The sequence below is a fragment of the Lissotriton vulgaris genome, unplaced genomic scaffold (assembly GCF_964263255.1).
Source record: "Lissotriton vulgaris unplaced genomic scaffold, aLisVul1.2 SCAFFOLD_2170, whole genome shotgun sequence".
NCBI classification, from domain to species: Eukaryota; Metazoa; Chordata; class Amphibia; order Caudata; family Salamandridae; genus Lissotriton; species Lissotriton vulgaris.
The window spans coordinates 324,791-346,114 of NW_028240702.1; the positions used below are offsets into that span (position 1 = coordinate 324,791).

At 47.5% G+C, this 21,324-nt stretch overlaps 1 protein-coding gene across 1 annotated transcript in view; it reads right to left on the bottom strand.

Moving 5' to 3' along the window:
* Window positions 1-6,645, bottom strand: part of LOC147672899 (neuronal acetylcholine receptor subunit alpha-7-like) — a 132,500-nt gene extending 125,855 nt beyond the window's left edge. Inside the window, exons 1-2 of the mRNA XM_086947941.1 lie at window positions 6,087-6,645; window positions 2,455-2,548 (exon numbers count right to left, since the gene is read on the bottom strand). Coding sequence (XP_086804067.1) covers window positions 2,455-2,518 — 64 coding nt within the window. The 5' untranslated portion in view covers window positions 2,519-2,548; window positions 6,087-6,645. The remainder of the gene's footprint in view (window positions 1-2,454; window positions 2,549-6,086) is intronic.
* Between the last annotated feature and the right edge of the window lie 14,679 nt (window positions 6,646-21,324).

A 21,324-nucleotide genomic window follows, 5' to 3' on the forward strand; every position in this document is an offset into this window, starting at 1 on the left:
CAGAAAATATCCCTCAAAGACTGACATAAATCCCTCAATGACTGACATAAATCCCTCAATGACTGACATAACCCACAGAAAATATGCCTCAATGACTGACATAACCCACAGAAAATATTTATATCCCCTAACGACTGACATAAATCCCTCAATGAGCGACATAACCCACAGAAAATATCCCTCAATGACTGACATAACCCACAGGAAATATCCCTCAATGACTGACCTAAATCCCTCAATGACTGACATAACCCACAGAAAATATCCCTCAATGACTGGCCTAAATCCCTCAATGACTGACATAACCCACAGAAAATATCCCTCAATGATTGACATAAATCCCTCAATAACTGACATAATCCACAGAAAATATCCCTCAATGACTGACATAACCCACAGAAAATATCCCTCAACAACTGACATAACCAACAGAAAATATCCCTCAATGACTAGCATAACCTACAGAAAATATCCCTCAATGACTGACATAAATCCCTCAATGACTGACATAATCCACAGAAAATATCCCTCAATGACTGACATAACTCACAGAAAATATCCCCCAACAACTGATATAACCCACAGAAAATATCCCTCAATGACTAACATAACCTACAGAAAATATCCCTCAATGACTGACATAAATCCCTCAATGACTGACCTAAATCCCTCAATAACTGACATAACCCACAGAAAATATCCCTCAATGACTGACCTAAATCCCTCAATGACTGACATAACCCACAGAAAATATCCCTCAATGATTGACATAAATCCCTCAATAACTGACATAATCCACAGAAAATATCCCTCAATGACTGACATAACCCACAGAAAATATCCCTCAACAACTGACATAACCCACAGAAAATAACCCTCAATGACTAGCATAACCTACAGAAAATATCCCTCAATGACTGACATAAATCCCTCAATGACTGACATAATCCACAGAAAATATCCCTCAATGACTGACATAACTCACAGAAAATATCCCCCAACAACTGATATAACCCACAGAAAATATCCCTCAATGACTAACATAACCTACAGAAAATATCCCTCAATGACTGACATAAATCCCTCAATGACTGACATAACCCACAGAAATATCCCTCAATGACTGACCTAAATCCCTGAATGACCGACATAACCCACAGAAAATATGCCTCAATGACTGACATAAACCACAGAAAATATCCCTCAATGACTGACATAATCCACAGAAAATATCCCTCAATGACTGACATAACCCACAGAAAATATCCCTCAATGACTGACATAAATCCCTCAATGACTGACATAACCCACAGAAAATATCCCTCAATGACTGACCTAAATCCCTGAATGACTGACATAACCCACAGAAAATATGCCTCAATGACTGACATAACCCACAGAAAATATCCCTCAATGACTGACATAATCCCCAGAAAATATCCCTCAACAACTGACATAGCACACTGAAAATATCCCTCAATGACTAACATAACCCACAGAAAATATCCCTCAATGACTGAGAACCCTCAGAAAATATCCCTCAACGACTGACATAAATCCCTCAATGACTGACATAACCCACAGAAAATATGCCTCAATGACTGACATAACCCACAGAAAATATTTATATCCCTCAACGACTGACATAAATCCCTCAATGAGCGACATAACCCACAGAAAATATCCCTCAATGATTGACATAACCCACAGAAAATATCCCTCAATGACGGACCTAAATCCCTCAATGACTGACATAACCCACAGAAAATATCCCTCAATGATTGACATAACCCACAGAAAATATCCCTCAATGACGGACCTAAATCCCTCAATGACTGACATAACCCACAGAAAATATCCCTCAATGACTGACATAAATCCCTCAATGACTGACATAACCCACAGAAAATATCCCTCAATTACTGACCTAAATCCCTGAATGACTGATATAACCCACAGAAAATATCCCTCAATGACTGACATAATCCACAGAAAATATCCCTCAATGACTGACATAACACACAGAAAATATCCCTCAACAACTGACATAACCCACAGAAAATATCCCTCAACAACTGACATAACCTACAGAAAATATCCCTCAATGACTGACAAAAATCCCTCAATGACTGACATAACCCACAGAAAATATCCCTCAATGACTGACAACCCTCAGAAAATATCCCTCAACGACTGACATAAATCCCTCAATGACTGACATAACCCACAGAAAATATCCCTCAATGACTGACAACCCTCTGAAAATATCCCTCAACGACTGACATAAATCCCTCAATGACTGACATAACCCACAGAAAATATCCCTCAATGACTGACAACCCTCTGAAAATATCCCTCAACGACTGACATAAATCCCTCAATGACTGACATAACCCACAGAAAATATCCCTCAATGACTGACATAACGCACAGTAAATACAGCGTGTTTCTTACCTCGCGGCAGCAGCAGCAGGACGAGGCCGAGGGACAGCCGCAGGCACCCGGGCGCCTCCATCATCGGCTGCGGGGGCGGTGGGGCGGCAGGAGGCTGTGGGGAGCAGAGACACGGTCACTGAGGAGGGGAGGGGGCGCTGCTGCCAGCGAGGGGAGGGGAGGGCGCTGCTGCCGCTGCCAGGACGCGCACAGGTCTGTGTGCCTTCTTGTGTGTGTGCTTGTTTGTATGTGCGCGCGCAGGGAATGTGTGTGCTTGGATGCATACATGTCCATGGTTTGTGTGCGGCTGGCTGACTGTGTGCCTGCCTGTTGGCTTGTATGTGTGTGCGCTGTGTGTTTGTTTGCCCACATGTGTGTCTGGATGGATTAATATTTGTGGTTTGTGTATAGCAGTCTGTATACTTGCCTGTTGGCTTGTATGTGTGTGCGCCGTGTATGTTTGTTTTCCCACGTGTGTGCGGATATATGAATGTTTGTGGTCTATCTGTGTGTATGTGTGTGGCAGCCTGTGTGTCTGCCGTTTGGCGCGAATGTGTGCGCGCTGTGTATGCCTGGGTCTGTATATTCCCGTGTGCCCAGACATGTATATATGTCTGTCGTTTGTGTGTGGCTGTCTGTGTGTCTGTGTATTGGTTTGAATGTACGTGTGTGAGACTGCCTCCGTGTGTGTGTGCCTGCAAATATACCTGTATGCCAGTGGGTGAATATATCCAGCGCTGAGAGACAGGCACGTCGTTTCTGTGATCGGGGTATCCCCGGCAGGGTGCTGCCGTCTCTCCCCGCCACCCCGCGCCTGTCTCTTAAACGCCTTCCGCTCTGCAGCGCTCTCTCTCATCATCTGCCACCTTCGCTCTCTCTCTCTCAATAGCTGTTACACTATCTGCCGAGCACTGTCACTCTCTCCTTACCTCGGTGACTACCCCCAGCCTCCACCAGCACTCTCTTCTAATGTACGGCGCTCTCTACCCATCAGTCTCTGGCAATATTTTACAATCCCGGGGGTTGAGTCCCATTCTTTACCCCCTAGCCCCCCTCCTCCCCCCTCCAGTCTCTTTCAACCTCCAGCAGTCCACAGCCCTGGGATTCTCCCCCAAGATCCGTCACTCTCTTCCAAACACAGACACTCTCGCATTTTAAATCCGTCGCTGGCATTATCTTCTCATCCGTAAAATAAGATCTCAGTCATCTCTGCCTCTCCCTCCCAATCTCGGTTTGTCTGTCTCTCTGTCTCTCTCTCTCTTTCTCCCTCCCAATCTCTGCTCTCTTTCTCTCCCTAATCTCTGTCCCACACACTCACTCACTCCCAATCTCTGGCACTCCCTCTCTCTCTGGCACCCAATCACCTTCCCTCCTAATCTCTGCCACTCTCTTTCTCTCCTAATCTCTAGCACCCTCTCTCTCCCAATCTTTGGCACTCTATCCCTCTCTCTCTCTCCAAATCTCTGGCCCACACACACTCTCTCTCCCAATCTCTCTCTCTCTCTCTTTCTCCCAATCTCCGGCACACAGTCTCTCTCTCAGCCAATCTCTGTGTGTGTGTCTCTCTCTCTCACCCAATCACTGACATTCACTCTCTCCCAATCTCTGGCACACACGCCCTCTCTCTCCCAATCTCTGGCTCTCTCTCTGCAAGCCTCTAGCACTCTAGCTCTCCCAATCTCTGGCACACACTCACCCAATCCCTCTCTCTCTTTCTCTCTCCAAATATCTGGCACTCTCTCTCCCACAAGGCACTCTCTCTCCCACAATATCTGACACTCTCTTCCATGGAATTTGTTTCCAATCTCTGGCACTCTCTCTCCCAATCTTCACCTCCAGAAGAACCTATCACAGTTTATGGAACTTGTTTCCAATCTCTCTCTTGCCCTCCCCATCTCCGCCTCCATAAAAACCTGTCGCTCTCTCCAAATCTCTGGCACTCTCTTCCAATCTCCACCTTAATGATAACCTGTCGCTCCCTCCCAATCTCTGGCGCTCGCTTCCAATCTCAGCCTCCATAAATAAGAACCTGTCACCTGCTCTCAGGTTATGGAACTTGTTTCCAATCTCTGGCACTCTCTCTCCGAATCTCTGGCACTCTCCCAATCTTCACCTCCATAAGAACCTGTTGCTCTCTCCCAATCCCTGGCACTCTCTCCCAATCCCTTGCACTCTCTCCCAATCCCTTGCACTCTCTCCCAATCCCTTGCACTCTCTCCCAATCCCTGGCACTCTCTCCCAATCCCTGGCACTCTCTCCCGATCCCTGGCACTCTCTCCCAATCCCTGGCACTCTCTCCCAATCCCTGGCACTCTCTCCCAATCCCTGTTGCTCTCTCCCGATCCCTGTTGCTCTCTCCCAATCCCTGGCACTCTCTCCCAATCCCTGTTGCTCTCTCCCGATCCCTGTTGCTCTCTCCCGATCCCTGTTGCTCTCTCTCCCAATCCCTGTTGCCCTCTCCCGATCCCTGTTGCTCTCTCCCGATCCCTGGCTCTCTCTCCCAATCCCTTGCACTCTCTCCCAGTTGAGGGAACTTGTTTCCAGTCACCGGCATGGCCCCTCTTCTTAACAGTCGCAACACAAAAAAATGGACGGAATACTGAACATTGTCAAATATTCACCCCCTGCTCTATTCTCTCTCTTTATCTCTTGTAATCAGTTCCATTCACTGTTTTTCTCTCTTGTGTACTCTGGGTTTTTTTTTGTTGGGTTTTTTTGTCCTCATTTTGCCAACTCTCTTGCTAGGGTTACTCTTATGCCTCAGAGGCTAAGGAGGGGAAAGAGCATTTCCCTGCAAGAATACTGCTGTTTCCACTTCCATCTCCTTTAATACCCCTTCCATGCTGATGACGGCCCCCACCCGTCATGGCACACAGTGCTCGTGTGCTGATGATAGCTGGGGGCCGTCATGACCATGCCCGCGATCGGAATGTGCCATACAGGAGCGGAATTCCGGCCACAGGCAAGGTGTTAAGGAAAGGGACCTCAACACAGGCGAGCCCAGGACCGACAGCATGTTTGGCTTAATCATCAGACCCACTCGTCTTCCCTCTCCAATCTACCAACATTGTCCAGATCTTATCCTGACTCCTTGGGTCACAGGCCATATCAGACTGGCTCGTATAGAAGATACTTTTGAGGCACTCGGCAAAGGAGGGGGGACGTTCGGACTTCCAAAGCCTACATAACTCTCGCCTCGCCAGCAAAACCACCTAAAAGATAAACTTGAAGAAGGCTGAATGTATCCGTATGCCTTCTTCTTGATTGAGCCCGAACAATACAAGGCGAGGGCTTACCTTAATCTGTTTACTAGGGGTGGGCGGAATTTGCGTAATCGCGTTATGCAAATCTTTGCGAAACGGCAAAAAATCTCCGCGAACACGCAGAAATTCGGCGAACACGCAGAACGCGAAATTACCCAAATTCCGTGAACGGAATGGAATTTATTGCCCAGGCCTACTGTTTACCAGTTACTTCCCCAAGGAAATCACATACACAGGTCCAATAGGAAGCCATCCTCGGACACTGCATAAACAAATGGAGACTCAGTTCTATGATCATGCTCTCTTCTCTCGTTCAACCTCTTAACCAACCTCTCTCTTTCATCCCCTCTCACACACCTCCCTCAACCCTCTAGTTTACCTGCGACTCACCTCTGTCCTCTCCAGAGCCCGATCCTTCCAGCGCAGGGGTGGGGAGATGTGATCCTAGGGGGGTGATTGCGTGAGATGTTCCATCCGGCGAGGTTCAGCTCCAGGTAGCAGTGGAGAGAGATGCTACCCACAGGTGGGGGGCAAGGGGGTGAGAGGCTCCTTTATACGACAGCACAGGAGGGGAGATACTCCTCAGCGTAGCAGGGGGTGTAAAGAGATGTTGCAGAGTGGAAAGAGTTGAATGTGGGTGCGGCGCCTCCCTGACCAGCAGGTGGCTGAGGTGCTTCTCAGCACAGCAGCAGAGGTGAGATGTTCCCCAGGAAGCAGAAGATAAGGTGAGAATGCGCTTTGGTTTGTATGAGGTGGCGCAATATGCTGATTTGTGCAACTGCAGATGGGTGAAATGTTAGCAGGAGAGATATTCCCCGGACGGCAGGAGATGGGATGAGATACACACCAGGGGGGCAGGCGATGTATGGGGTGAGAGGCTCACCGGCCTGCAGCAGATGGAAGTAGCTGGAATCAGGGTGAGATGCTACCTTAAGCACAAGGAATGAGATGCTGCTGTAGGTGGTTGGTTAAGATGCTCATTTCTATAACAGCAGAGGTGTTGAGATACCCTTCTAGCAGCAGATGTGGTGAGATACCCTTCTAGCAGCAGATAAGGTGAGATACCCTTCTAGCAGCAGATGCAGCAGATGTGGTGAGATACCCTTCAGCAGCAGATGTGGTGAGATACCCTTCAGCAGCAGATGTGGTGAGATACCCTTCTAGCAGCAGATGTGGTGAGATACCCTTCTAGCAGCAGATGTGGTGAGATACCCTTCTAGCAGGATACCTTTCTAGCAGCAGATGTGGTGAGATACCCTTCAGCAGCAGATGTGGTGAGATACCCTTCTAGCAGCAGATGTGGTGAGATACCCTTCTAGCAGCAGATGTGGCGAGATACCCTTCAGCAGCAGATGAGCTGAGGTCTTTCTAGCAGCAGATGAGGTGAGATACCCTTCCTAGGAGAAGTGGTGAGATATTCTTCTTGGCAGCAGATGTGATACGATATCTTTCTAGCAGCAGATGTGGTTATACCCTTCTAACAGCAGAAGTGGTGAGATACCCTTCCTAGGAGATGTGGTGAGATGCCCTTCAAGCAGCAGATGTGGTGAGATACCCTTCCTAGGAGATATGGTGAGATGCCCTTCTAGCAGCAGATGTGGTGAGATATCCTTCTTGGCAACAGATGTGGTGAGATGCCCTTCTAGCAGCAGATGTGGTGAGATGCTCCTTAAGACTGAGGGAGACAGTGAGGGCCACTGCCTTGGGTACCAAGAGTTGGGGCTGGTGAGGCCGGATATTGGGTGAGATGCCCCACTAGGCAGGGAGCACGGGGAGATGTTCGCTCGGACTGCAGTGAATGGTGAGGTGTGCTGCTCCAGGTACCCAAAGGTGAGGAGAGATGCCCCTTTATAAGGCAGCAGATGGGATGAGGGGGTCCCTCAGGCAGCTGTAGCTGGGGCGTGAGATGCTACTCCCGCCTGCAGGAGACGGGGAGAGATCGTACCTCTGGCAGCAAGGCGTGAGATAAGATGCTGGGTGAAGTGCTCCTTTAAACAACAGCAGAGGTGGTGAGAAGCCGCTCCAGGCAGAAGGAGATGGGTCGGGTTACCCATGGGGTGAGAGGTCCCTCCGCGCAGCTGAATGCCAACCCCGTGTCGCTCCTCCGGGCAGGGCAGGGTGGGTGAAATGCGCCTCTAGTCAGCACGCGACTGGGTGAAATGCGCGGCTGCGGCCGGCAGCCACCGCGCTCCCCTGGCAAGTTGTGAGCACTGAAGGGGAGTGAGAAAACCCATCCTCAGCCCAGCCCGCTCCCCTCATGTGCTGCATCTCTGGGAGGGGGGGCGACAGGGAGGGGGAGCCGGTCTCTTGGAGCAGGATGGAGGGGGGGGGGGGGGCTGTCTTCTGCTCTATGGGGAGAATAATTAACGGCCGCTCGTTCCTTCTGGAGAGCAGGGTCGCTTTATTTCTCTTTTCCATTAAATCACGGCGCGGCGGCGGCGTCGCTTCCCACAGCAGGCCTGTCACAGGGCTCAGCAGCCCACCCACCCTCTGCTGGGACCAGCAGCACGGCAGACGGCTGGCAGCAGGCTGCTAGGACCCTCTGCCCGCACTGCAACTGCCCAGAGCAGTGCCTTACACTATGTTCGACCGGTATACCGCCCCCCCCCCCCCCCCCAAGGATCAGCAGCCCACCTGCTGGGGCAGATTCTCCCCCTCAGAGGACCAACATCTCACCCTCATGCAGAGACCAGTATCCCACCCTCAAAGGACTAGTATCCCACCTGCTGGGAGCAGGATCTAACCGTCTAGGGACCAGCATCTCACCCTCCTGCAGCACCCAGCATATCTCACCCTCCTGCAGCACCCAGCATATCTCACCCTCCTGCAGCACCCAGCATATCTCACCCTCCTGCAGCACCCAGCATATCTCACCCTCCTGCAGCACCCAGCATATATTGTGGAGTGGTGTGGCTCACTGGTTAGAGGCGGCAGACCCGGGAGCAGAAGTCGGCCGGGAACAGGGTTCAATTCCAGACGCGGCAGGGTCGTGGACTTTGGTCAGTGGACTCGATAATTCTCGCCTCGGTGCCTACTCTAACCAGGGGTCCCACTCGGCAACTCTGGGCATCAGCTTGCCTAATCTCCACAACGGCCCAACAACGCCGGGGATGCCTGGCTCCACCGTGGGGACTCCCAGCCGGAACCATCCCACAGGGAAAGCCAGGACGGGTTCCCCAGCGCCAGGAAACCTCCGGGTAACAGTGCGCTTTACAAGCTCAAACATAATAATAATAATAACATAATATATCACCCTCCTGCAGCACCCAGCATATCTCACCCTCCAAGGACCAGTACGCCACCCGCTGGAGCCAGTTTCTCGCCCTCTAAGAACCAGAATTGCACCCTCCAGTGACCAGTACCCAAACTCTTCCTGCGGACAGCATCGCATCCTCTTTTTTTTTTTAAGTTCAAAATGATTTTATTGAAATTTTTGAGACAAAAGAAATAAACAAGAACGGTACATAACAAAAAATTAAAGCAGATCAGCGTAAATGATGAAAATAATAACAAGAACTATGGTACCTAGGTAAATTTGCAGTAGAGAGAATCAGTAACATCGCATCTTCCTTTTAAGATCTGTACCCAAGCCAGCCTCTTCCTGGGATCCTTGATTGATAGACAGACATCCCGCCCCTCCTCCGCAGTATCTCTTTCCCCTCCTTCATGGAGTAGTATCTTGCCTTGTTCCAAAGACCATACAGTCCTCCTCCAGCTGGCGGTACCTTGTTCTGGGACTTAGATCTCGCCCTCCTGCTGTAACCAACATTTCTCTTACTCCCGCTGAAACAAAGAATCCCACCCTTTCGCGGGCACAAGTACATCCCTTCCCTCATGAAACTAGCATCCCCCCCTCACAAAACCACTATCTCTCCCTCCCTCCAGCTCAAACCAGAACCTCACGCCTCTTCGAACAGATACGTCACCCTCCTGGAACCAGTTCCCAGGTCCTTTCCTTAAACTTTTGGAGAAAATGTTGAACTTTAAGAAGTTGGATGAATATTACATTTAGGTCAAAAAATGGGAACACGCGTGTTTATATAGTACAACACTATTATAAATAATGATCAGGGATTATTTAATGTCGCAAACTCTAGCACCAGTGCCATGGGCGGGTGGTAGTTGGACAATGAAAGGGTTAATTTCCCATGTACTCCCCTACATCATGAGAAAGCATCTAAGTGGGAATGGGCGGTGATCAATGTTGGGCACATGGACACGTGACCCTGACTGCTGAAAGGAGCCATCTCACTTCATTTAAACACCCAAGATCTGCTGACTCAGGCCCTGGGAAGAATACAGACAATTAACCCAAGCGGTTCAAGTGAAATGCTGATCAATCACTTTATAAGTAAATTCACTTATCCCTGGTACTAATGTATGCGCCCTAAGCCCATGCTCTGCTATCCACTTCACATCCTCTCCTTGTATCCGCTCACTCGCCTCTTTCTTCATCCCACCCCTTTCTGCTTCTTCTCTCTCCGCCCCCGCCAAGTCCCACCATTCTCTCCAAATGTCCTCTTTCCATTCTCCTGTCTTAATCCATCTTCCTTTCCCCATCCCTCACTTTCGTTCTCTTTCTTCCCACCAAGATTTCAGTCCGTTATACAGCTTTTTAGCTTCCCTTTTTGGGTGTGAGAAAGTGTGTGAGCGCATGTGCGCTTATGACAGAGTGTGAGCCAGTAAACTTCAAATCAACTTACATTTTACACTTGCATAATCTTAAAGATAGCATCTATTTACTTACTATTATAAAAAGGTGCAGTAAACGTGGGCCTCAATGTGTGTGAGGAGTGAGTACATGATGGTGTTTGAGTGTAACTATAGGGGTGTGTTTGATTTTCTTCTTGACCCCACATTTCGCGGTCCCGACCGCTCCTCACAATGTTGGGAAACCTTGACAAAGCCAGACAAACACCACCTATGTGAAACCTACTGTGCTATTTGGTATCATCACATTTGACGTGGTCCAATGTAGAATCTACCCCAGTATCAAGACACGTGTGGAGTTAGAATAGTAAATACACACTCGGTCAAGGTCAACAGTATATTGTATTGTATTTTAATTCCATTTATATAGCGCTTACTACCCCATATGAGGCGTTGAAGCGCTTTTCAGCATGTAGCACGCTACTCCGGAACCCATAAAGGATTAGTGGTGAATTAGTATAATGAAAAACGAAAGTAGTTTGAGTCGTGGATATGTTAGTCAGTTATTTCGATTGAGAAGGCTAGTGTGGGGATAGAGGAGGGAAAAGGGTTTGCATTTATTTAGCGCTTGCTATCCCTGATGGGTTGTTGAAGCGCTCTTTCGGCAAGTAGCACGCTACTCCGAAACACATACTCCAACCCATGGAGAGCAGTAGTCACAAGCACACATGGGTAAATATGAATTATAAGAACCGTGCTCAGGAAAGGTGACCATGAAGTGCACAGTATTTAGCCTTAATAGTGTCAGTACACATCTATGTTGGCTGATCAAGACCCAGATATATATGGCTCTATGTCAAGAGTTGTAGTGGTTAATATGTGGGTTATCACCGCAGTATATTTCAGAAGCCCCAAATATTCCTTGCTGGTTTGGCACATGGATAAAAAACAGAGGGGGGGTGTCGGTGGGGGGGGGGGGGGGGATTTGTGTGTGTGTATTATTTTTTTATTATTATTTTATTTTAAACCAACTGGTAGTCACCAGTAGGTAGTTATAGTTAGGTCCGTGTTGCCTTAGGAAATACATTTTTGACTTTCTTTGACCCCTACCAGCCCTGGGAACCGCTACCTCTCCAGGGTTTTGTAAAATGGAATGCAGAGGGGGCTGCGTTCTTCCCCCCCCCCCCCCCCCCCCGACAGCTCCAGGGACCACCACAACCACCTCCCTGGGGGGGAATGGAAGAGAGAAAAGGGGCGGTGCATCCTCCCTCCTGGAGCTATAGATGGCCCTAGGGACCAACGGCCCTGAGGGCCAGCTCCTGCTATGTCCCAGAGTGCCCACCCCAGGGACATAGCTGTTTGCTATGGCTCGGCCAGAGCTTTGCCGCTCCTGACCAGCCATAGCAAACCATGCTCTGCTTCTAGCAAGCGAGAGCATAAAAGATCCTCTTGATTGATAGAAGCAGAGCACAATTGCTTTTACACAGAGGGAGCTGCATGTTTAGCAGCTCCCTACATGTAAAATCAATGACGGTTTCCGCAGGAGGTGGGGAGCTGACCGGGACCACAAGAGCCTTTAGGCTCCCCCTGCGTTCCCCATAAGTGGTGAGTGGGTTCCCTGGGTGGGACCAAGTCATCCACTATAGTGGCCTGGCCACGGGAAATGGGGTCTCCCGGGCTGAAATAGGCCCAAGATCCCCTAATAAAATTTCACCGCAGGCCCGCCCCCTTTCAGTACCATTCAGCAAACGCGCCTCCTGGCGCACTTCTGCTGGGGGGGACGAAGTCCCCTTGCCTCCAGAGTGTCCGTAGGTCACCCCCAGTAAGCCTCACACAGTAGATTTGCTGAGAGGTCTTCATAGGCCACTCCCCCTTTCTCCACCACTCTGCAAGCACACCTCCTGGTGCACGGCTGTTTTGGGTATTCAGCCCTCTTGGATGCTCAGGGCTATTGGGGGCCCAGAAGCCCTCCTGTTACCTCCAGTAAGTCCGACACAGCAGGATTCCTGAGAGCTGATCAAAGGCCCACACCCTTTCTTCACCACTCTGCAAACCCAATACTAATTAAATAATATGGAAATTCACTTAAAAACAAAGTTGCCAGGTCGCTATAGTTAGTAAATAGAATTAGAAAAACCTTAGAAATTTACTGTAAAAAAAACAAAAAGGTTACAGGAACGTTCTAGTTAGGCTCAGATTTCACTCCAACTAAAAAAGTAAAATACAGCAGTTGTAGTTACCTGAGCTAACTATAACTTACAACCCAGCAATGCGCTGCTTATGACCTCACATATTACATCACTCTTGTCATGGTCAGTGGCATCACTGATTACTTCACTCATGACATCTCAAATGACATCGTCCACAGAACCACTCACCCTCACACAACCTATTGTATGCCCACTCACACATCCAACAACCATTCACAGAATCATGCCAGGACTCACAGTCACTCACTCCTCTATAGAGCCACTCACACACCCACTCACTCACTCAGCCACTCACACAACCAGTCACTCACCCATACAGCTACTCATACAACCAGACACTCGCCCATATAGCTACTCACATAACCACACACTCAGCCATACAGATACTCACACATCCACATATTTACCTAGTCACTCACACCTAGTCACCTACACAGCCTCTCAACACACCCATACTAGCACTCTCACACCCAATCACTTACATACCTATTCACACATCCATACACTCACACATCTGCCAAACAGATACTCTCACCAATACATCCACTCACTAACAGTCACACACCCACTTATACACTCATAGAGAAACTCACACACACATACACACAAGGATCCAGTCATAACAGTCAGTAACATAATATATGTTAGAAACAGTTTCACTCAGTAGTAGTGCACCTAGTATACTAATGTAACTTTTGTAGTAGGTTAGTATATATATGTTTAACACCCATAAATTCTTTAAAACCCTTGCACTCACTTGATGTCAACAGTGATGCCATTTGAGATGTCATCAGTGCTGTCACTGACCATGTCATGAGTGATGCAATATGGGAGGTCATAAGCAGTGCATTGCGTGGGCATAAGATATAGTAAGCCCAGTGAACTAGAACTGTTGAATTTCACTGGTTTTGTACGAGTGAAATCTGAACCTAACTATAACATCCCTGTAACCTTTGTGAACATAAGAGAGAATATATATATATATTGTGGGAGATATGCCTGAGTTTGTGTCTGTGGAAGTTGTGTGATGTTTAGGAGGCCTCCTACATGTTAAAGAGTGTTCAATAGCAACCGTGTGTGACACAGGGTGACCTCCTGTGCGAGTGACTGAATGTCTGAGTCTGCCTGACCTTAAAAAATTGTTCCCGGCTCCACAAAAAGCCTCCCACAGGGACAATTAGAGCCTCCTCCTGCTTCCAGGATTCATTAGCAGAACTAATCCGAAGACGAGGCTGTTTGTGCTCAGAGTATTTAATTAGACTCCTGAGCAGGCAGCTGAATTAAATGCCTCATGCACCTATAATATCTATTAGCAAAAGCGCTGCTTAAGAGACATATATATACACACACACGAATGAATGAATGAGGGGTTTCTTGTAACGCGCACACTTAGCCCAGTGGGCGTCAAGGCGCCTAGATCAAATACAGAAGCTTAAATCCTACCTAGTCCTATTTTATCATAAGTAGGCCTTATTAAAGAAATAGGTTTTTAGAGCCTTTTTGAAAGACTCGATGGAGGGGAGAGTTTTTATTTCCGTGGGGATGGAGTTCCACAGCTGCGGAGCGACGACGGAAAAGGCTCTGGCTCCCCATCTGACAAGTTTAACACGGGGGACAACTAGTTGACAAAGTCCCGCAGAGCGAAGGCTTCTTGAGGGGACGTAACGCGAAAGAAGGGAACCAATGGCACTAGCAGGACCATCCATCAATGCTCTGTGGGTAAGACAGAGGATTTTGAAGGCGATTCTGTGCTGTACCGGAAGCCAATGAAGCTCCTTCCTGGCTGAGGTGGCAGAGGAGGCTTCAGGAAGATCCAGTACAAAACGCGCTGCAGAGTTCTGAAGAATCTGCAAACGGTGGATCAGCCCTTTGTTGGCTTCCATATACAGGGAGTTGCAGTAATCCAGTCTCGAGCCTACCAGGGCGACTGCAAACTGTTTACGCGCCTGGGGGGAGAGGTACCCACGGATTTTATTGAGTACCCGGATCACACCACAGCAAGTGGCCACGGTCCTGTTAACTTGCAGGGACATAGAGAGCGAGGTGTCAAATACCACTCCAAGATTTCTGGCAGATAGGGAGGGAGTGGGGCAGAGATATATATATATATATATATATATATATATATATATATATAGATATATATATATAGATATATATATAGAGAGAGAGGGGGGGGGGAGGGAGATAGAGAGAGCGCGCGAGAGACCAAAAAAGGTGCAGTGGCCAAAAGGCTTACTTTGGAATTTAATGCAATTAATGCAAAATGCTGGTAATACCGGATACCAAGGCAGCGTAGTCTAGATGCCACCTCATTCCTCTCTCTTCCACCATCTTACAGTTCCTGTCTCGATCCCAGTCTTCCAGGTTCTTTTTTCAGTCAGCCTTTTTCCCTTTGTCACACTTTTTCCCACCTTTCTCTTTCTTGCCGTGGTTCAAAGCAAATGAAGAAAAATAAGTAAGGGAGATGCCCCCTGCGACAGTTTCAAGTCCCTGTCGGCACCCACCGGCCTGTAGAAAAGGCTACCTCCCATTGAAACATTTTCTTTTGAATTGTACTTCTTAAAAAAAAATAACAAAAAGAAGCACTAATACTATGAGCAAGAGAAGTCTTCATTATGCAAGCAAAGTCTTGCGTAGATGCTGAGCATTGGTCTACCTGTAGTTCACGGAGTTCACTGCTTGTCCTACTTTCCCCCCAGATTTGTTTCTTCTCTGCAAACAGCTGGCAGAGCCAAAAGTGGAGGGATTGTTTTATTATAGGTTACATCTAAAACAGGTTTCTTCACAAGTTTGAAACTGGATGGATGTTGGCCCTTTTTTTCAAAACTATTTAAAACAGACTCCAATCTCTAATTTAACGTAAAAACCCACATTTAGAAAATCTTGCAAATTATCAGTAGTGAAAACACTATTCGCAAGAATTGTGGGAAGTTTGCGCTTACTCCCACACCCATCACTTCTGCCTCATTTAAGTCTCTAAAGCCCTTGTTCCAGCTTGGAGATCCTCTGGGTCAATGCCTCTGCACACCATTTCCAGCACTGGGTTATATTTTTTCAAAACACAGTAATATACTATTTCTGCTACAAGTCATTGACTGTGTAAACAGATGTTATGGATTATAGTAAGATCCTAGGAGTATCTGACCTGTGGGGAGGCAGGTGTTCAGTTCTTATTTACAAATAAATGTTTAGCAATGGGAGGGATGTGCTACATCGTCATGTATAATCTGTATATGCAATTTCTGAGGCTATATCTTCGTTGAGAAATCATTGTAACTGCTTGAATATCTAGCCTTTGCAATACCTTTGTTGTACTTTCTATGCTTTAAAACAATAAAATTTGGTTAAAAAAAAGTATCTGGCCTGAAACGAACCACAGTCCATGCTTCCGGATACAAGGAAAGCGTTGGATAGCCAAGACCGCTAGGTTTACGGGACTATCGTTCAGTAGGTGCAGTGAAGCAGTCGTGGCGTACTGAAATAAAGCAGTGTCAAGCTTGACCTCGAATTCTCTCACCAAGCTGAAATGGTGAAGAGAATTTCGACTCTCCAGGTAAAATAGAATTTTGTATCCTGTAAAGCTCCTCATTCACAGAAAAAAGGGTCCTAACTTGGTAACCCCCATTAGGCGGATCTAAAAATGTGCCACCTTACTTCAATTTACAGGTGGGCCAGCTCTGATATCTTCACATTCAGTAAACGACAATGCCCAATCTTAGTACTGAAATGTTGCACTAAGATTATTAGAGCATGTAAAGTGATGGATAATGATAAAAACTAGAATTCACTATGCCTTCTGGGTCCCATATTAGGATTCCCACTTCATTAGGGAGCAACATAAACAAGATGGCAGCTCCCGCCTATCAAATTAATAGCTACTTAAGCTTATTAAGCTACTTGGCATGACTCACGTACCAAATTTTTGCAAATCCCTCAGACTGCAGGTCTGGGTCATGAATCACCTTGATTTTATTGATTATTGACGTCTGGTAGATGGCAACAGGGCAGTCTATGAGCTGAAACAAGGGAGAAAGTGGCGAGCGGCAGTCTCCCACCACAACAAATGGCTGGAGTGCAAGGATGCCCCAGTGCAGGGAGCGGGAGGGTCTCTGATGCTGGGATTCCAATCTTGCCTAAACCCCAGCGCACAAATTGGGACGCATCCGGGAAATGCTCATCTCCAAGACGGGCTCCATCGAATGACTCCCATATCCCAGCAGACTGGTTTTACTATTACCACAAAATGTGTAGGTCAGTGAGTTTAAAGACACCAACATGGCTATCACAGAGCCTGTAATCTGCTCCAAGTGTTCAATCATTCCAACAGAATTTGCCATTAGTCTGATCTCAGTAGTTCCAACTCTGCCGTGACTGAAGCAGAGCGATATTGTCCTGTTAACACTCAAAAGGCTCAGCAACAAAAAGCCCCATCAGCATTTCCCTAAAGAATTATGGAAAACAATCAGAGCCGTTAAATTGAAGGTGGCGCCAAAACCAGGACCTAAAATCTGTTCGGCTTAAACATAAGGATTACAAAAAATAATGAAATGCCCAATCCCTGTAAAAAAAAAATAATATTAATAATTACAAATTGTGAAAAAAAATCAAATTTCGTCCTTTGTCCCCTTCCTGACATCGGTAATCAACACCTCGCTGACCAAAGGGCTAGTTTCAAGCTAACCACATATTGGCAAAGTCACCCTCCTCCTCAAACAAAATCACTTGCAGCCCCAGGAGATATTAACGACTTAATCGCGAGACAACTAAGTCACCAGCACACAGACATAAATTTGTTGATGAATTTTAATAAGGCTTTAGATTCTGTTGCAGCGTGGGGGCGGTAATGCTATAAATAGTGGAAGGCACATTGCGCCGACTCGATGAATATGGATCATGTCTAAAGGCTACTCCTGCTTCCAGGATTTTGTCAGCAGCTTTTAACATAATCCATGATGCTGTTCTCCTACAAACCTTAAAAGAATGGGTGGGAGTTAGAAGAACAGTCCTGAGCTGGTTTCAATCCTACCGAAGCTTTCACTCACAACAGCTAGTATCTCTCTCCACCTTTACAGTCATAATGCACAACTCTATCCAACCGTCTCCTCTACGAGTCGCTTAGCAGTTCAGGCAAAAATCTTTGCTCGAATAAAGTCAGGGACGAAACAATCTTTTTAACATAATCTCCAGAAAACAGAATTTAAATCCTCTTAATGGCATTCAAGCCCAAGTCCAGTTCCACGCCTCATTCTGCTCAACTGGAAGTCCTCCATTGTAGAGAAAATCAAATCTCTGGGTTGCCTATTGGATAAAAATCTGGACACACACAAATTCCTTAGTTAAAGGCACACATTACCAGACCAGTCTCCTCCACATACTGAGGACTTTAAGACAATGGTTCAGTCCTGCGCTCTTCCACCCTAACTAAGGAGCTTCAGATCCATCCTTATCTCAAGTCACCTGGGAATTCCAGGACCTTCCTAAGAAAGTCTGCTTTGGCCTCATTAGTCTGTATGCAGGTTAAGCGGCAAAGGAAAGACAAATGATGGGATAGTGTTGACTAAATGAAATGGCAGGAAAAAGCAAATTATGCATCCTAATACAGTTTAATGTGGAAGCATTATTTCACTATTTTGTCATTAATGACTGGCAACAGTTTCACTTTCAGTATTGGTGTAACACCTGATTCCAGCAATCAGCAGCTGAAATGTGGCCAGTTAACCTTCACAAACAGTCCGCCACTATGGGGTACCACGGTGACACTTGCTTGTAAAGATTGATCCGTTTGGGCTAGGATCAGTTACCTTGGGTTAAAACAGTAAATTATGCAGGAAATGGGGGATTGGATGGCAAGAGGGTAAATTATGCTGACAATTATGCAACAGATGCATCACGTAATTCCATTGGCCATGCGTACAGGTTCACAGAGTTACTCAGTAACATACAATATCTTCATAATGCATAATCGGTCAGTAAAGAATCCCATATATTTTGACTTCTCACAGAAACTTTTTTCAACAATTGTTTTGTACGGGATGTTTTTGTCTAACATGGCGATGGGGGCAATAGCTTATCCCTTCACATGCATGCAGGCATACAACAGCGATACCAGCCTACTCCAAATCTCTTGGAAATTGAAAAGCTGCTAAAAGGAAGACCCCATGCTTCCTACTGGGAGTATGGAGTAAGTCTCTTATTCCCAGACTGTGAGAAGTTGGCCTGATATGTAGTGTTTCCAATTCTGGAACCACTTGGTATCAGTCCAAACAAACCCCAAAGATGTCAGGTTGTAAGTCAACCTTGTAGACAAGCTATCCTAATGGTAGCATGGACTAAGCAGCCTTAAAGGCTTAACTTAAGAGGTCGTGTTAAGCGAGCTGTTTTACCACATACAATCCTGTAATCAAATGAAAGGACACCACACAAGTATATATTGTAAAAATATATGTATTTATTTCTAAATTACTCCCCAGTACTCTTTATGAGGAAAGGGGCACAAGCGTTAAATCAAAAGCACAGTAAAACATATAAAGTTGCACAATTATGGATGAGGCCGGGTGGCCACTCAAACCATATACTAAAAAAATGGTATAAGGAACTCTTATCGAACAATGGTTAGGCCTAGGGCCTAGAGATTCGCTGGGAGCAGTCAGGACTAGCAATGATGAAGTCGGGAGTAGCCCACAGGAGACAGGTGCAGCACGGAAAGTGCGGCGCGCACCAATGCAAAGTCAATGGTGCGTAAAAGTTGGATAAAGTGAATTAAATGATACTTCCGCTGAACCTAGGAACACAAAACTTTAGACACAGACCCTAGAGGTGTGTACCAGTGTAAGAACACCGGCGTTGCAAAGTTACCTCACCCACAGGCCGTGGGTGCACAGGGTCGAAGTGGCGTCGGGTTCTGTCACGCAGGTTCTTGGTGCTTGAAGCTGTTGCAGCTGCAGGCGCTGTGAAGCAGAAGTGTCCGGTGGATCCAAGGGTGGATCTGAAGTGGTGAAGACCTGAAAGCAGAGGGGACAATGTTCAAAGTCACTGACCAGTGACCACCGTGGAACCAGATTGGAACCAGGCAAAGTCGGGTGCAAACAGGTGATCAGGGGTTGCTTCTCTCTGCAGCTGCGTGGACACGAAGAGGTCAAGGACGTCCAGGAGTCGTTCACGAGCTGTCCCTTGAAGGCTCTAGCTGATGGCGGTGTCGGCAACTCGATTGAAGCAAACAAGCCTTGGCTAATGCAAGCCACGGGGAAAGTGAAAAAGGCTTATTACTCGGACCAGCAAGGTCAGAGCGGGTACTCCTTTCTACAGGAGCGAGGGCAGGTCTGGAGCAACCAGACCCACAGTGTAAATCGTAGGTTTCATCGCCAAGATGGCCGCTGACCACGTGACAAGCGGACGGGATGGCGAGTCGAGTGGCACAAAACAAAAGGGCCCCACGCAGATCGTGGAGATGCTGGAGGGCTGATCTTTGGTGCAAATGCTGCTCGGTTATGGGGCTTCCTAAACCCCAAAGCACAGAGTCGAGGGTGCCTCGGGTGCTGCGCAGTCAGCGTCTCGGGGGTCTTTCAAGATGGCCGCTCCCACGTCTCTCGGTGCCTCCACGGGTCCCTTCTTTGCAGGGACTGTGGATCGGGCTGAGAGAAGTCTGGAAAGCTGGGTCTTGTCAGGCTCTGCACTCGGGCTCCGGCGGGAGGCGGCGGCAAAGCAGACGTCGATTCGCTGGTTGGTACCTGTGTTCACAGGGTGGCCCCTCCTAGGCCACAAGGGAGATTCTCTTCAGTCTTCTATCATCAGAATGTCGAAGTCCAGTCGTCTTCTTAGTTTAAAGTTGATTTCAGGATGATCTGAGTTGCATTGGCACTGCTCCCCCTCTTATTCCAATCTGAGGGGTGGATCTCCTGCTAGGTCCCTCCCCTATGGGTGGGACCAGGAAGGGGGGTGGTTACACCCCCTTTCCTTTGTCCAGGTCTCACTGGAGCTGGGGCTGGGCTGCCCCAGAACCGGTTTGACCGGATTATGCAAGGGGAAGCCTTGTGCTCCCCAGGCACTGTCTGGTTTCATTCAAACCTCCCTGCTACAATCCACTATCTCCTGTCTGGGGTGGTGTCACACCTCCCTGTGACAGGAAATCCTTTGTCCAGGCCTCCTCTGCTGAGTTTCGGTCAGCAGCAGGAGGTCAGACATGTGTCTGTGGCAGAAGCATCCATTTTGTGGATCTGAGGCTCTTTTAAAAATCAACCGCGTTTTAGCAAAAGTAACATGTCGTCCCCTCTAGAGGGGTGGAATGCTCCCCCGTCGCCAGGACTGGCGAGGGGGTAGTATTCCAAATCGTATGACACCTTACACGACATGTTTTGATAAAGCCAAACCAAAGTTGACATATAACCGCGAGGATTATAATGCACTTAATAGTATATGGTTTGGCATTATCCCGGAACAGCTAAGGGAATTGGTCCCGACAGCTGCAGACAGGCTCAGCTCATGCTAGAGCACCATCTCACATTAAACCACGCACTCTGCCTTCAGGATTGTTAAGGCCTGCCATAGGAGTGGCTCACAGGTTTATATGTGTCCAGATAGGTTTAGATATAGGCATACTATATCTAAGCAAGGGGTGATTACACCACCTTGCCCCAGCTGAGTGATCAGCCAGTTGTGTCAATTTTAGATAGCCAGCCAGGGGTGGCAAAAGATATGCTGCAGCCCCTGGTAGGCCTTGGATGCACCTATGCCCTGGGCACCTATAGTGCTCTGTACAGGGGCTGATA